This window comes from Podarcis bocagei, assembly GCF_964188305.1.
Source record: "Podarcis bocagei genome assembly, chromosome: 4".
NCBI classification, from domain to species: domain Eukaryota; kingdom Metazoa; phylum Chordata; class Lepidosauria; order Squamata; family Lacertidae; genus Podarcis; species Podarcis bocagei.
The window spans coordinates 66,307,092-66,324,592 of NC_138128.1; the positions used below are offsets into that span (position 1 = coordinate 66,307,092).

General features: G+C 41.3%; 1 protein-coding gene across 3 annotated transcripts in view; it reads right to left on the bottom strand.

Annotated features, from left to right (window-relative positions):
* MYOF (myoferlin) overlaps positions 1 to 17,501 on the bottom strand; it is an 81,276-nt gene that overhangs the window by 10,268 nt on the left and 53,507 nt on the right. For all 3 annotated transcript variants that reach the window (XM_081192153.1, XM_081192155.1, XM_081192154.1), the window contains 15 exons: positions 16,812 to 16,951; positions 16,464 to 16,637; positions 14,472 to 14,583; positions 13,650 to 13,727; positions 12,689 to 12,870; positions 12,432 to 12,590; positions 12,216 to 12,314; positions 11,095 to 11,256; positions 9,510 to 9,675; positions 8,064 to 8,140; positions 4,648 to 4,659; positions 3,062 to 3,160; positions 2,465 to 2,590; positions 2,141 to 2,296; positions 466 to 557 (listed from right to left, as the gene is read on the bottom strand). In XM_081192153.1, the coding sequence (XP_081048279.1) occupies positions 466 to 557; positions 2,141 to 2,296; positions 2,465 to 2,590; positions 3,062 to 3,160; positions 4,648 to 4,659; positions 8,064 to 8,140; positions 9,510 to 9,675; positions 11,095 to 11,256; positions 12,216 to 12,314; positions 12,432 to 12,590; positions 12,689 to 12,870; positions 13,650 to 13,727; positions 14,472 to 14,583; positions 16,464 to 16,637; positions 16,812 to 16,951 (1,834 nt within the window). The remainder of the gene's footprint in view (positions 1 to 465; positions 558 to 2,140; positions 2,297 to 2,464; positions 2,591 to 3,061; positions 3,161 to 4,647; positions 4,660 to 8,063; positions 8,141 to 9,509; positions 9,676 to 11,094; positions 11,257 to 12,215; positions 12,315 to 12,431; positions 12,591 to 12,688; positions 12,871 to 13,649; positions 13,728 to 14,471; positions 14,584 to 16,463; positions 16,638 to 16,811; positions 16,952 to 17,501) is intronic.

A 17,501-nucleotide genomic window follows, 5' to 3' on the forward strand; every position in this document is an offset into this window, starting at 1 on the left:
ATAAAAATCCTTATTTCTAACTTATAAATACATCTTAATTCGTCACATTCTGAGGACATTAGCATATCATTAGCATAAGGATTAAACTCTCTACCTTCTTCCAAAATCCCCCACCCCTTTTAAAAAATTGTATACAATTCCAGTTTATTAACTGGAATATTAGTACTATCAGCAGAATATATAAGCATTTTTAAATGGGAGAATTTTCTTCCTCTGTAAATTGAGGTGAATGTTCTAGTCCATCCCTCATTGTGTTCTAATCCAATTCAGGATCCTCCCATAACAAAAAACCAGAAGAAGAGCATGCCACGCTTTTCCCCCATTCCCCTGACTTTTTTTTCATAAGTAAGAGTAAGGTGAAATAATGATTTCTTGAAACAAAATTAAGGCTATGACAAGGCATAATTGTTCTTTAATCTATGAGAGGATTAGAGCCATTCTGATCACACAGAAGGAGGAAGTTACCTGCCAAAAATTGGATTGATAGTGTTGGGAATATAATGATCTCTGTCTTCCACCACTTTTTTGCCCAAGGTGATTTTAATATAAGGATCACACTGTTTGGAAACAAGGGTATTGTTAATTCATGTGCACTGTAGGATTGATAATTAATACATGCCACATTTTCTACGAAGGTCCATGTCTATATATGGAGCTCCTACACAAGGAAATTTCCCAAGGAAATTTGGCCGATGGAACAGCTCTGGGCATGCAGCCTTTTGTGCAGATAGAACTTGCCCTTTCACCTAAGAGGCTGGAGAACCACTCCAGCTCTTCCCAGCAAGGAGCGCCATTTATGCCTTGGTGCACTGGTCTCTGCAAGTAATTGCTATGTTAGTCATTACAATCCTTATCTCATCTATTGCTGTGACACCACTGTGAGGCAGGTAACAGATGCTGACTTTTAAGAGATATAGATGGGGAAAGTGATTTGCTTAGGAGCACCTGGGGGAGTCCACGTCCACCTGAAAATTTCAGCCAGATTCTCAATTCCAAGTCTGGCATTCTCAGTCATGGTATTATTTTATAAAACATTTCAGTATTCATAGCTCTGTACAGTCCTACCTTGGATCCCAAATGCCTTGTGAGTCGAACGTTTTGGCTCCCGAATGCCACAAACCCAGAAGTGAGTATTCTGGTTTGCGAACGTTCTTCAGAACCTGAATGTCTGACATGGCTTCTGCGGCTTCTAATTGGCTTCAGAAGCTTTCTGCAGCCAATCGGAAGCTGTACCTTGGTTTCTAGCCCAGTATACCTGAAGGAGTGTCTCCACCCCCATCGTTCTGCCCGGACACTGAGGTCCAGCGCCGAGGGCCTTCTGGCGGTTCCCTCACCGTGAGAAGCAAAGCTACAGGGAACCAGGCAGAGGGCCTTCTCGGTAGTGGCGCCTGCCCTGTGGAACACCCTCCCATCAGATGTCAAAGAGATAAACAACTACCTGACATTTAGAAGACATCTGAAGGCAGCCCTGTTTAGGGAAGTTTTTAATGTGTGACATTTTAATGTATTTTTAATCTTTGTTGGAAGCCACCCAGAGTGGCTGGGGAAACCCAGCCAGATGGGTGGAGTACAAATAATAAATTATTATTGTTATTATTGTTATTATTGTGAACATTTTTGGAAGTGTAATCAACTTCCGGAACAGATTCCGTTTGACTTCCGAGGTACCACTGTATATATCTGCCTATTTCTTCCTGCTAAATTATTGCTAAATTATTATTACTATTAATAATAATATTACCCGAATCCTGGTCTAAACCAGAATCCTGGTCCAAAGCTGTACTACAACTTGCAGACCAGGGATGTCTAACTGGACAATCATGAGGTTACGGTGTTGATTATGGGCTCCCTTGTGGTGGCATAAGAGCACCCGGCCCCTCCCCCTCCTCCATTCACGCATGATCGTTAGAACAGAAGACAGAGTTTTCGCTGCGAGGCAGATTGTTCCCTTGGTGAGCGACATTTTCCTCTCCAAAATGGGCTTTCCTCCCTAAATAAAGCTCAACAACTCAACACCTCAGGGGTAGATCCCTGCTAGTTTTTTATTCTGTGAGTAGATTGCAGTCTCTTGGGAGTTGGATGTCCCTGTTGTAGACAATAGTGGTCTAATTTTAACGCTCATCTGGAAATGTTAGCTCACCATTCCATTGTTATCCTTAGGCTGGAGTTCTAAGCCTCGGACTATATAAATCCGAATGATACACTCTTGAGGCCCACTGTCTGGAAGTTCACGGAACTGCCGAGGAGGAGGTGGCACATTAGGGTCATCTGGTAATGCGTAGATCCTAAAAGAGCCCTATGAAGTTAAACAAAAATGAAAAGGTAAGTCCAAACCAAAACAACCCTTTTTTACTTGGTTATTACGTATCTGTTCTGTCTTAGGAATGGAGTACTACACTGAACAGTACCGTACTTAAGCTTGGTTTTCTGCCTAATAATGTAATTTAAGGTGTGCGTGTTTTACCTTAAATTCTCCCACAACACTAGGGTCATCATTTTCTTCAGACCTGCCCCGATGCAGCTTGAAAGTATCACAAAAATCTGTTAAACCCCTAAAATCGGGTACATTCTCCAGTTCACTCTTGTACACCTTGAAACAAAAGTTAGGTAAAATTACAAAAAAAGCTTTAGAAACAAACAAGTGGCAAGCTTCAATAAATGCACAACTTTGCAAAACATCCCTAAGTTTTAAAGAAAGTGACTGTGTGTGTATATATAATTCATGGTGCGTCTGAAAGAACTTTAGATTGCCTGGGATGATAATACAGTAAGCAGCAATCTGTTATTTGGTGGCGTGATCTTGTCATTTTCCCATAGCACTCATGCAAAATGTGCAGTGATCATGCAAGAGAATATGCCTCTTTCAAGGTAACTTTGGAGTTTCCCCCCTGGGACCTATTTCACAACCCCTTGTACAAAAATAAAAAAGCAATATGCCTCAAGTTTTTAAAAATTGAGGGTGGCAAGTTCAACCCAAAACAGTACATTGAACTAAAGTCTGCTTATTTTTAAAGTTGGCGACATCTTTAAACAACAACAAGAATGCACTAAAAACAAATACCTTTAGCATATCGTATCCCTTTGCAATATATTGTCCACATTTCTCAGTATCTCCTATTGAAGCATAAAACTTACTCCACCAGTCAACAATTTCTTCCTCCTATATAAAAATGGGAGATTATAGGTGTATGTAAAAACAAACTGAAATTCCAGGATGATCTATTCTAGCCCATGGATGGGGACCCTGTGGCCCTCCAAATGTTGCTGAAATACAACTTTCATCAGCCCTATCTGCTGGCCATGTTAACTTGGCCTGAAGGGATTTAGAAGTCCAGCAATACATGGAAGTTCCCCACAGGCTCCCCACCTCAGATCTAGTCCTTAGGTGTGGAAGCTAGGCAGCACACATGTATAGCAGGGGCCAAGCCTTAACCAATCACAGCAAGCAGAGGAAGGGGCACCTTAAGCTGGATATGTGTGCTGTAGACCTCACCAGAAGACATTCTGATTAAATGGCCCAAAAGTCTATGATGGGGCCAAGAGAGATTCACAGATCATACGGTTCCTATAGCAAAAAGTTGCAAGGCAGAGAATGGCTCTAGATCTAACAGAGCCTCAAAGCCTCTGGAATGTTGCCAGATTACATTGGATATGCCAGAAAACCCTCATGCATGAGATGCCTTTTCCTGGCATAGGACCTCTTTCCCCACAATCCCAGCAAGGGCTCTTCCCAGCAGATCTCTTCAGAGTAGGTGCACTAAACTAGCGGACTTGGCTCTGGGTGACCTGAGGGGCACAGAGGCCTCCAGTGGTTAAGATTCACATTGGCACATCTATGGCAAGGTGTCGGGAGCTCTGCACGTTTGCAGTTCCCTGACCCTAAATTTGGGTGCTGGTGACACTCAACCTGCTTTCCATGCAACTTGTACAGGGAGTGCACTGCGAATAAAAGGCAGAATATGTAAGAAGCTAAAGATTTAGTCCGAAATACAGAGCAGAAAACTGAAGTGACAAAGGTGCATCTGGCCAATTGCTATCGCTTTGTTATATCTCTTCATTTCAACAGAGCTTCATTGGTTCTCTGGTGGATATCTCATTAAAATAAATACAACGAGGAACGTGGAACTTTTCTTCCAATGGGTCCTCCTTTCAGAGCTGCTTTTTGAGAGGAAATGGGTGGGCCAAACTGCATGTAGCTCCACCCCTTTATTAATACAGTTGTACCTTGGAAGTCAAACAGAATCCATTAAAAAAGTTTGTTTGGCTGCCAAAGTGTTCGAAAACCAAAGCGCCACTTCTGATTGGCTGCAGGAAGCTTCTGTAGCCAATCGGAAGTTGCAGAAGCCCTGTTGGACGTTCGGCTTCCAAAAGAACATTTGAAAACCAGTACACTCACTTCCGGGTTTTGATCATTTGGGAGCAAAAACATTCGAGAACTAGGCTGCTCGAAAACCAAGATACGACCGTATTCTTCCTTCCAGAAACTTAAACTCATGCAGCCGCAACTGACCAGGTTGAGGCTAGTTAACTTTAACAATGTAAAGTTATTGTGTGCTGTATTACCACATATTTTAGAACATGGTGAGACTTCTTAATAAGTACAAAGGGAATAGTTTACACAACCAAAATCAGGATAGATTTCATTACCTTTTCTGTGAGCTGTTCAGGAGGACACATCCAAAGGGATGGGGAAGGAAAAACCAAAGCAGAATAGTTAAAATTCAACCAATATTTCCCCCCGGTTCTGTAGACTGAATAAAATAAATTGTGGGTGTTTAATGAATATATTAAATGTGCAGGCAATATATTTTTTTATTTGTGTCTCTGCATATTGACCAAGTATTTATTAGGGTAGTATGTCCATTTCATAACCAACAGACCTGTTAATCCAACAATTTGATACTCCAGAAAATAAATACAGCAATTTGATTCAGTTGGAAAATAAAGCATCTAATGGAACTACCACAAGGGCTTAACCTGATTATCAGCCTGACAGTTCCAGGACTCATTCATTTGTTCAGAATCTCCCAAGTAATTAAAACTGCACTGGTGATCTGTTACTGTTAAAAGATGACTAGGATGTGTTATATAAGAATTCCATTTTATTTTCAGTTTTATGAAGATTGCAGTCATACGCCATGTGATTCCAAATCCACGCTTTAGATAGGCTTACATTATTTTGAATTGCATTGTTTTATCACAGGGCTCCTTTGGGAGGATAGTCAAGAGAGAAAGTTAATAAATAAATATCTAAGCACTTACAGAACCACTTTATGCATGTCTGTTGAAAAGTAAGTTGCAGTGAGTTTGATAGGACTTATTTTGGGGTTGCAACCTTAATATCTGTTTTATTTTATTGGTTTACCATGATGTGAAAGCCAGTCTTTGTGCAATAAATACTTTCCACACAATATTGTGCCCTCAGCACCTGGTAAAGCTCTGACCATTTGGCTATTGAAAGTTGTAGTTCCATGAATTATTCTATATTGGCGGTGGGGGGGGGGGAGAAACTGTTTTTTTCTGGAGTAGAAAACTTGTCATCTCCAAATGTTGTTGGATTCCAACTTCCATCAGCCCAAGCCAGCATGGCCAATGATGAGAGACGATGGGAGTTTAGGTTCAGCAACATCTGGAGGGTCCCAGATTCCCCAGCCCTCCTTTAGAGCTTGAAACAGAGAGAAAGTACTGTGAAAATTATTATTTCGATTGGCATTCTAATGAAAGAGAGAGAAAACACACGCAAAATGAACCATTATTTTCTTGCTGCACTTTGCACAGCTACCACCACCACTTCTGCCCTGATATTTTGAAAACATAAACTTGATGATTCTGTGTAAGTCTGTAAAACAAATTCCCACAACAAACTACAATTATAACCTCTAGCTGTGAATGCCACTGATTATAGTATAGCCCATGAACACTCATTGTGTCCCCGAAACCAGTAAGTTTGAGATTTTGGAGAAAACATCCATATAAAGATCAGAATCATCTACTGCAGGGGTCGGCAAGCTTACCGGACAATGGGCCAGCCCATGCTCCATCCGTCGGAGGAGCGCCTGTGCGTGTGCGCACATGCTATTTCTGGCACACATCCAGGTCAGAGGAGCGCCTGTGCTCATGCACACAGGCACCATCAACTCGGAAGTTGGTCCCTGCGCTGTGCCATGCCGAGTGGGCGGTAGGGGCAGCAGGGGTCGCCATGGGCCGGATAGAGGAGCCCCATGGGCTGCTACCAGCCCATGGGCCTTAGGTTGCTGACCCCTGATCTACTGCATGTGAAGATAAGAATTTTCCTTCAATATCCAACTTAACTTTTAAAAAATATTTTTATTACGTTTTATTTGTATATGATTCCATCTTATCGTCAACATCCAAATCCGCACCCTACGTGAATTGCTAATGTGAATGCAAGCTTTCCAGTTCCAAATGGAAATGCTGCTCTGCAAATGCCCAAATGTGAATGGAAATTTATTTTCTAAGTAATCATTCTGTTTTAAAACCCGAAACTTGGTTTTCTCCAAAACCTCCCTGCAAAAGATTCAAAGGAGGAATGAAAGTTCTGTGAACCAAAGCACCTAAGGCCCCAGGTGAATAGTGCGCATGCGTTTTCTTCATACATACATGCACTGTTGTTGGAGAAGCCATTTTGCTGAGTGCTGTTGACATACCGCTTAAACACTAGAAATTGGAATGTAGTTTAGGAAAGTTCTACATCTGTTATTCTAGTCTGTTAACGGCATACTCTTTTTTAATGTTTGCTTCCCCAAGAAGCCTTTATTTTGTCTTACCTTTAAAATATCTCAAATAATTGAAGCCCATATTTTATTGATATATTGATTTTTTATTTTTTTAAAAAAAGTTTGCTAGGTTGATCTCTTCAGAACCTGAGAATACCACTTCTTCCTTTTCATTCAAAAGTGTAATCCTACAACCTCTAGGTAAAATGTGACGTTATCAAGTAAAATATTACAAGCCACAGGCAGTATACAACCCTACAGTCTTTCCTTTCTCCAATCTTTCTTGATAGTGGTTAGTGAATGGTGACCTCTAATTATTACAGTCGAACAGGAAGACTTACTGATACAACAAACATATGTTATTATCTGCAAGGACATGGACCTCTGTGGTTTACTTTATCATCACTCAGTGTGTTTACAATAACATAATGTTTGCTCATCTAATTGGCTCTCTCATATGGTACAATTAAAGGGCAGCTATACTACATCAAAGACTAAATGAAACAGCAGTCAACGAGGGAGAAGGGGCTTCTCAAAGCAAGACAAACACGGTTTTAAACAACCTGCAATTACACAGAAACAGATAAATCACAATTTTAAAGCTTTTGTATTAAATGATGAACTTCAAATATGTTCATCATGTGTTAGCACGCAAGCTAAAAAATGCATTAAGCATTAGCATTTGGACTCATATTTGCCTTTGATGAACAATCTTGCATATTAGTTAACTGGCAATACTCAGTTTACAGTAAATAATATAGGAGTACGTATTGATGTTCAAAATTACTTTGAACTTGCTAAATGCAAATGTGCACTACATGCATCTAAGTTGAGCCATTCATCTTGCCATGTAATTGAGGAAATAACAGGTAGGCCATGCAACTGACAGGTGTTTTGTTTAACAGCACCTGCATGAAAATGCTATTTGGGCTCCCTAAATTCAACCAAATCTAATTAATATTTTGGATTTTGAACCTCAAGGATTGCCAGTGAACAGGATAAGAGTTCAAACATTATTCATCAATTTATTCACTGAATAATTTAGAACAGCAAATATGTTCTAAAGCTGCTGGCAAACAATTCACAACCAGCATGAACATATACAAGTAAGAGATTTCCATTTACACAGATAAATAAAATAGTAAGACTGGAGAAATAACAAAGTATACTTCTACATATACTTCTACATTGTATTTCCAGAGCTCCCTCCAACTTTTACAGACACTTTGCCTGGTTAGGTTTGTGTCTGCTGAAGTTGCAGGCTAAAAAGCCAATGAACTGACCACAAAAATGGAAAGAACTGAACCTGCAAATTAAGGCGATTACCTGTGCTGCTAGTAAAGGTTGTGTGTCTTCTACTTCAATGATCACATCCCGCCGAGGTGCAGCTGACAGAAGAGTAACTGCAAATCAAACATTCCATGATGATAAGCAACTCATGGGGGGGAAAAAATCACACCTGTAAACTTTTTTTTAGTCATAATTCTAGCCTTTATTTTTTCCAATTCCTCCTGCTATCTCTCTTTGTCTAGAAAAGTCTAGAGCCTGCACCAAATTGTCAGCTGCCTAGAGCTCAAACAAACATGTACACACAAAAATATTCTTGAATATATTGTACTTTTGAGTGGATTTTATTGTACACCACTTTGGGAGAAAATCTTGCCTAAAAAGCAGGGTAGTAAGTCAGGCTTTATGTTGTGGGGGGCAGAACCAAGTTATCTGCAGCACAATTGGTCAGTTAGTTAAGTATTTTTATTTCTTTCCTTGATTAAAGGGGCAGTTGCTATGCCCATGTAGCCAACAAGGTCATTCCATTTGTACAATGGAATCCCTGCCCAAAAAAAAATCTGTTCTGAGAGGGGGAGAAGTTCTACTGCCCTACTGTGACAACTTTATTGGATACAACCCACAATAAAGATAGATGGGTTGGATCTAACTGTTAGTCATATGTAGGTCTTATTGAAATTAATGTAAAAAAACAGTAATGACTAACTTCAGCCCTGTTGATTTCAATGGGAATGTAACTAGCTTAGGTTTGAGCCAACCCGTTTGCTTTCCACCAGGGCGCTGAAAACTATTAACTCCATAACTCAGTGCGCAGAACAATTAAAAAGGTGGGACTGGGTCACAGCAGTACCAAGAGTGACATTGCAAAATCATTCGCTAATATTCTTGCTGCTTTCTCAACTTTCTGTCATTATGTGTGAATATTAGGGATGGACTTATCAGTTTTGTTTCAATGCTGACAGTTCTGCATGTGTTCATTCATTAAGTATATCCTGTCCTGTTTCCACATTAATCTACAATTTTTTAAAAAATTCCACACAATAACTTGTTTAAATACACATTTTCTCTCAAAACATGTATTCCCTCAAAGCACCCATTTCTAAATGCATCTCCCAACATGCAGAGAACTGCACCACAACATCTGAAGAAGTATAAAAACCAAAGGAAAACTGCATTCAGGTCTCTACACTGGTCCAGAAGATATTGGTACAGTCAATTTGTATCAAAATTCATGAATAATGTTTTCCTCAAGCATCCCTAGTGAATACTGGTTCTTTAAAAGCGATACTGCCAGGCGTGCTGAGTCAGTCTAACATCCATGGAAAAAGTTGCCTCTACAACATTCATAAACGAATGGGAGCTACAGAAAAGTCAGCGTACATTTACTTCAAGAGATTGCATGTTTGCTATGTTTCCTGCAAATTGTGTTGATTGTTAACAAACCTACATCCGATAAGAAAAATGTCATTATTATGGGAGCTCTACCTTTCATCTGTGGTGCAATGTCGGCTTTCGTCGCATAAGGATCACAGCGAAAACGCTCCAGTGCCCCAATGGTACATTGTCCCACGATAGGTTTACGGCCAAATTGCCTGTGGTCTATCACTTTAATAACTAGTGATGGCGTGTACAATTCCTCTTTGGGCAGCGACTAGTTCAAAACAAAAAAACAGAACACAGTTCCTTAACTTAAAACAAATACACACCTCAGAGGATTCCTTTGCTTTCGAATGAACTGTACAACCTGCCCTGATTCTGGCAACTCTTACATGTATGTAGGTCTGTACCAAAGCGGAATGTGGGTGGGCCAACTTTAAGAACAAAAGGGATGCTTGGATGGGGATGCTAAGCTTCCTCACACCCAAAACTTATTTCCATGCAAACTCTACCTCTGAGTGCTTCCCTTTCAGTTGGGCTCCAGGACTGGATAATGGAATAGTTTCATTTTTTTTTACTTGAAGGCACCCACAAGAGAGAGCTTTATACACCGTAGTATAACCTTGAATCTAGCTTGGGAGCAACTAACACCCAGTTTGTGAGTTTACGCCGCTGTATGTAAACAAGAACAGATGGGAAATCCACTGGGCAAAATGTGCAGCATTCTTGCAGTAGGCATGAATGCACATGCACGGGCATGCAAGTGCTATCTGTGCTATGTGAGTTTCCCACCCTCTTACACAGCCCTTCCCTGGATGGGCATGCAAATATACATCCACATCTAACGTCAGTGCCACTGAGCATGGCCATCCATGTGCAACAAAGGCTTCACACAGTGCTTCGCTGCACACAGGACTCTCTAGAAATATTTAAATTACCTCAAAGGTAATTTCCAGGGTGGGTTCATTTACTCAATCAGAGCAGCCCCCCTTCATGAGGTTGGGTGATGCATTTGCCTCAGGTGGCACTCCCAAAGAGGTGTCACATGGTTCTGCCACCCAGCTTTGCCACTGGTTCCCCTGGCCTCTAGGGACAGAGGGGGACTGGCAGCAAAGCCTGAGTCAGTAAGAGGGGATGTGTTTCACCATCCAGCTTTGCTGCCGGGGGGGGGGGGAGATCTTCCCCGCTTGGTGGTGTGGTGGGGTTTTGCACTAGCTTATCCTGAAGGAACGGATTCAAAGGCTCACTGGCAGGCAGGAGGGGGGACCCAGAAAGACTCTCCCCCCTATCCATCCATCAGGGAAGACTCCTTATGGAATTATGTCAAAGAGAACAACAACTACCAGATTTTTAGAGGACATCTGAAGGCAGCCCTGTTTAGGGAAGCTTTTAATGTTTGATGCATTACTGTATTTTAATATTTTGTTGGAAGCCGCCCAGAGTGGCTGGGGAGGCCCGGCCAGATGGGCGGGGTATAAATATATTATTATTATTGTTGTTATTTATTTATTTATTTTTGCACTCCCATCGTGGGGATGACAGCAGGCTGTTTAGCCTCAGGTGCCAAAACGCCTCAGGCCACCTGATATCCACTGCTATTGCTCTAATATGAGCATACTAATTCAAATTTCCCCCTTTACCAGCACCACAAGTGTGCTACAGATCTTCAGTAAAAGAGAATTCAGCACCATACCACAGTCATGCAGAGAACAGATCCAGGAAAATTTGGTGTCTTCTTCAGGTTTTTAATCACAACAGATTCTATCATTTCACCTCCACACTCTATAATGAGACTAGGGGAAGTAACAGAAGCCATTTGGTAGCTTTTCATGTTGCGCAGTCCCCAGGCAAGGATCTGTTTCAAACAAAAAACAAAGCAAACACCATCAACGTTGCTAAAGGAAAACATGCTCTGTTGCCTGGGTCTCCAACCTTATCAGACCTGGGAGCACACTTAGAAACCCGAGAAGCAGTCATGAGACCACCTCAAAACAGTTCAATGATTAAATCTCCATTTTTTGCCACTCATTTAAACCACAAGTTACAGATTTATATCACTGGGAATGTTCTCAGCTGCATGCACTTACACAGAGCTTGGTGCATACAGTGCTTAAACAAGCCATACTTTATGGCATATTGTCACATCTGCTTGTGACCACCATATAGAACTCACACCTGCCCAATGTAAGGAAATGGGGGGGGGCAGAACTCATCCCCTCCCATTTGTATAATGAACAGTGTGCTGGGGCTGGGTTCAAGGAAGTAGAGGACCCACAATGGTAAGACTACATTGTTTATTAATTCAAATACAATGCATAAATGTCAGCATTTATGCAACACTTTTTGTAAGCACTCAGTGTCCATCACTCGTGGGATTGCATTGCAGCCCTGTAAGATAAGCTGGCACTGTCATACCCACATCACATATGCAGGGCTGAGAGACATTTGCTAACCGAAGGCTAAGTTCATGACTTTGATTACATTTGGACAAGGAACTTCCCAACTCCTTTCTCAAGCATTCCATTGGCTACACATCTGGTGACAGTTTACCATGAACAGACCTTTATCTGTTGCCATCAACCTGGGATAGAAGCTTGCACAAACAAAGCCTAGTCACCCAAAACATTCTGAACACTTTAATGCTTCTTGATCCAAAACAGCACCTGTTGTTTCCACACAGCCTTATGAATATCTCAGGTTTTGCCACGGCTAGCACCTGGCCTTATACATGCAGGTATCTATGAATTATAGTGAATCTTATTAAGCGCATGGCCCTGTGCATCATTGTCTATTTTCAAGTAACAACAACAATACCTCAATAGCAGTCCGTTGAACCACGGGTCTGATTCCTTGTGGCACCATATAAAGGTTTGATGCTTTTTTTGAAGGAAGAATGGGAAGGTTGGTTCCACCCTGCTCAAAGATACAAAGAAAAGGGTTTCTTAATGCATATAAAGCCTAAGTCATACAGAGCAATCATCTCGTCAAGGCGGCTTTAAGTCTGAAATCAATATATTTGTTTTCTGTTACCTTTTCACTTAGCAAAAGCTCAGCTGCTAAAAGCACATCTCCACAAGCTTTGCCCCCATTTATAACTGGATACCAGAGAAGTTTCGGACTGATGTCAATATCTGGGTTGAGCTTGACCATAGGACAGCAAGAGGTTCTTCCAAGGAACTCATCTTTGCCCTGCAAAAATGGACGAATCCAAAATGGTGAATTTGTAACCATCTGCTGTCATTATATAATCAAGAGGAAATCTGGATAAAAGCTGATATGATACCTACCACTTGGTCACTGTCAAAGAGTTCAACAACCACATGAGGAGGGTTTTGTTCTACCGTGTAGGGATCTCCATAGATTTCAATTTCATCAAATATGACAGTTTGATCCCATGTTGGGTTCAATGTTGACCTGATGGTTTCGGTTGTTTTGCTTCGGTGAAGGAATGAAACATGAGCATACGGATCTAACAAACCACAGGAGAACAGATAAGGGTATAGTGATCCATTTTAAAAGACTGACTTTTACATTCCCATTCTCTCTTTCTTCTATAATTGGCAAACAAAAGTTGATCTGACAAGCTGGGTGTCTGCCAACCCCCACTGTAGATATGATACACTTAGACAATCCAATATAAATTACTCCTGTGCATGGTAACCATTCTTTAATACCTTTGTATCTAAGGTACAACACCTAAGGACACATGAACAAGAGAGTCATTCCACCTGCAACTTAAACAGTACATCCCACAAAGTGAACACACAGATCTGACATGAGTCTAAAACGTAGTTATTTATGGCCTTATTATGAAGCAGAGGTGAATGATTAAAGAGCTCTAAGCCTCCTGTTAGAAAGACTTTTAAACCATCAGGGCCTCTGAAGAAGGTACCTGATTATGGGTATTAGCATTTCCTGTACAAATTGTCATTACCCAGTGCCCAGAGCAATGTAAAATGTTAGATGGAGGCCATCCTCACTGACCTCTTAACAAGGGATCTAATTTCATTTAACTTTTTTTGGTCGTTAATAAGAAAAGGTGTTAAATACATTCTTTGAAGAGACAGGTTTTCAGAGGGTTAAGGGAGAAAAAATGGGATTGGGGAGTGGACATGAAAAAAAAATCAAGAGAAACTCCCAAAGCCTTGAACATTTTAATCTAACTGCTGCAGAAAAAAAAGAATGGACTTGCTTTGGCAGACAAATGTGTCCTTTGGATTTAATAGATCCCCACCTCAGCCTAAGTACCTGAAAAGCTGTCTTTATCCAAAGCTATTAGATTTCTTGCTTGATAGATATAACATCGAAGGTGGTAACTGTAGACTCCTTAAAAAGAAAAAGAAGCTAAATCAGAAGGCTGTAAATGAAATAGCAACTTCACATTTTCAGCTCTAAACTTCAGCATCTCTGCTTCTTCCCATCACTTGACTCTTGGTGTGCTTTCCATGGCCATTCCCCCACCCCACCCTGCCTGATTTTAGCGGTCCATAAACTTCATTCAAGTGGTTGAAGATGAGAGATAACATATCCAATGCATTAAAACATTGATTTTTAATTGCGTTTTTTATTATTTCTTTAATTTCCTATATACTGCATTGTTTTTCATTTGTTCACTGGAATTTGAATAGTAATGCAATGAAATACAACATATAAGAAATTAAGGAAGCAGTAGAATTAAAAATCATCCAGCTCCTAGGACAGCACATTACAATTGCTACAACACAGAGAAAAATCATGAAGTGGTTTGCCAAGACCCTCAGCAATTTTCAAGTGGTCCATAGGGAAAAGGTGTCTGAGAATCACTGGCTTAGCCTATTGTGCAACCAAAATCATGGTTAAGGTATCTGCTTCTTCACCGCATTTTGTAGCCAAGGTTTATCCAGGTTTGTTACAGGTTGTGGTTAAGGACGAGAGATCCATGGAGAGGCAAAAATAGTTATTAATATTTTGATCACACAGAGAAAGCTTTTCCTCAGATGAGGAAAAGGGTAAGGCCTTTAGACAACAAAAAGTCTTGCAGCACCTTAAAGAAATATACAGTCTCAAATCAGGAATTTCACATGAACTTACTGTCAAAGTTGCAAGAGATTATAGGAGTGCTTGCACCGAATATGCGTGTTGCTGCTGCCTCTTTGGTCTTCTCAGAAGATTTTTCTCCCTCATCAATGCTTGTATCTGCTCCCTAAGATTATATGCATATTATTATTGTTTCTCATTTATAAAACTTGAACGAAAAGCTCAGTTATTGATTCAGATATTCCCAGAAGGAGATGTAGTTGCTGTTTTAAAAAGTACACTAATATTTATTCACTATTGTGGGTTCAAAAGAGTAATGTCAGGACCCTAAACCAGTCACACCCAGAACACTTCAAAGAAAGGGAGAGACTGAAATTCACTTCTACAGGCAATTGATTATCATAGATAGTAAAAATAAGCAGTTTCTATTCCTTGATCCCTTCCACCACTCCTGGGTCAATGCTGTTAGACAAAAGTTCATCAAAAGACTGCATGAAGAGATGAAAAGTTAAGCCTCATGTTTAACTCCACATATAGTTTGGGAGGGAGAAGACTGAGAGAAGACAGCTTGGGATGATCGTAAGTATTTGTACTTTAAAAAGTAAAAAAACAGGATTCTGGAGGCCCTGCTTTATGCTGAACTTTCTATATTGCTATTACAAGCTGCTGGATAAAAGCTTTAGTTGATTTAATTGCCTTCACGTAATCCAGCATTTTACCAGGGCGCGGGTGGCGCTGTGGGTGGTGCAGGTGGCGCCTAGGACTTGCCGATCAGAAGGTCGGCGGTTCGAATCCCCGTGACGGGGTGAGCTCCCGTTGCTCTGTCCCTGCTCCTGCCAACCTAGCAGTTCGAAAGCACGTCAAAGTGCAAGTAGATAAATAGGTACCACTCCGGCGGGAAGGTAAATGGCATTTCCGTGCGCTGCTCTGGTTTGCCAGAAGTGGCTTAGTCATGCTGGCCACATGACCCGGAAGCTGTACGCCGGCTCCCTTGGCCAATAAAGCGAGATGAGTGCCGCAACACCAGAGTTGGTCACGACTGGACCTAATGGTCAGGGGTCCCTTTACCTTTTTAATCCAGCATTTTACAGCCTCTCCTTATACATTGCTTTCAATTATTCCATCAGGTATGGTTATATATATATATACTTCAAACTCTGTCGCATTCCTTTTTCACTCTACAGCAGACTCATCTACAGCATTTTTGCATTCTGCTGAAAACTCTCCCACACAGTCTTAGTCACCGTCAAGTACTACTTAGAATGCAGGAATATAGAAATGTGCCTCATGAAGTCAGACCATTGATTTATCTAACTCAGGGCTTAGCCATACCTTTCACCCTGCTCTTTCCAAGCACAGGCCTGTGCTGTAATGCTCAATATCCAAGCCTTTTGCAGGGTTCCCCCCACCCCCAGGGAAAACCCGCTCTTTGAATCAGAACAAAGTCAGTTTAGGTTTTCCATGGACTCCTGTTTGCTCTGTTTGAGCTTTAAAGAGAAGGTTTTTGTGGCACACTCGGACATGGGGCTCTAAATCACGGACCGTGCCTGGAAAGAGCAGAGGAAAGGAAAGTGTGGATAAGCCCTCAGGGTTACCTACACTGAGAGCTCATCCAGACTTGCACTTGTCCCGTGCCTAGAAAGTACGAGTCTGAGAAGTTTTCTGCTTTTGCCCTTACTCCATCACTTCCCCCCAAAAAACTCACTCTTTAGCAACAAATTGGAGCAAACATCAATCCAGAGAAAACACAATTGACATTTGCTTGAATTCAGTGGTAAAGATGGGGTTTTCCCAGGGGAAAGTGGCAGGGCAAGGGCAATTCTGGGTGAGCCCTAACTGACACTGACTCTCCATGATTTCCAAAGGGATCTCTTCCAGCCCTACCAGCCAAGGACTGAACCCAGACCCTTCTGTTTGAAAAGCAGGTGTTCTACCACTGAGCTACAGCCCATTCCACTTGATGATTCTCATTTAACTTTGAGATAATAATTAATGCTGAAGTTAAGTGGCATGAACAAGCCAGCAAGTTAAGTTCCTCTTTCTTACAAGAGCTCCTTCAAGCTTAAAGATGGCTGATGAACCACATGTGTCAGAAGGAATCATTTCTCTCCTCCACCGCCTGCGGCGGAAAGTGTCGGAACTGCGCTGCTTCCAGTGAAATTTCCATCCAATCAGTGATGCAAATTCCCATCCTTCTTGATCTTCATAGGGTGTGGTTGCCTAGAAGACAATTGCAAAAACTCAATCCACAATGGCCAGAATGTAGGGTTAATGACGAACTCTGTAATCAATGCATGCCTTATTTTCTGATACACCATTATTTTTCTAAATAAACATGCACAACGTTCTAGTAAATGCCAATGTTTGGTTGCAATTTATATTTAGCCATTTTACCCTTGATGAAACTGTTTGGTTTGGATCTTTTCTGCGTCTTCGAACCAGCCTTCTTCTTCTATGAGTATGATACATTTTCTCTGCTGCAACCCACGACTTGGGCTTATCGTCAGGGGGAATGGTAATTCCATATTCCCAAGCTAAAATAACACAGATAAAATATACACTGGTTACCATAACAGGATTTTGACTCAGTGACCAATATGGTAGCTGATTTATCAAATTCGTAGCTCTGACAAGCCGAACCACAGTAATTCACTACCCCTAATTATTCTAATAATAATAATAATAAATTTTATTTATATCCCGCCCTCCCCAGCCAAGCCGGGCTCAGGGCGGCTAACAACAATCAAATAAACAAATAAATAATAACACATTCTAAAAATTTTCATTATAAAAATTAGTTAAAATCAAATTGATGGCAACCGATTAAACAAAATTCTGTGCAGGTTGCCAGAGGAGGGAGTCAGGCTGCGCCCTGACCAAAGGCCTGGCGGAACAACTCTGTCTTGCAGGCCCTGCGGAAAGATGTCAGGTCCCGCAGGGCCCTGGTCTCTTGTGACAGAGCGTTCCACCAGGTTGGAGCCGCAGCCGAGAAGGCCCTGGCTCTAGTTGAGGCCAGCCTAACCTCTCTGAGGCCTGGGACCTTGAGGGTGTTATTATTTGCAGACCGTAGGTTTCTCTGTGGGG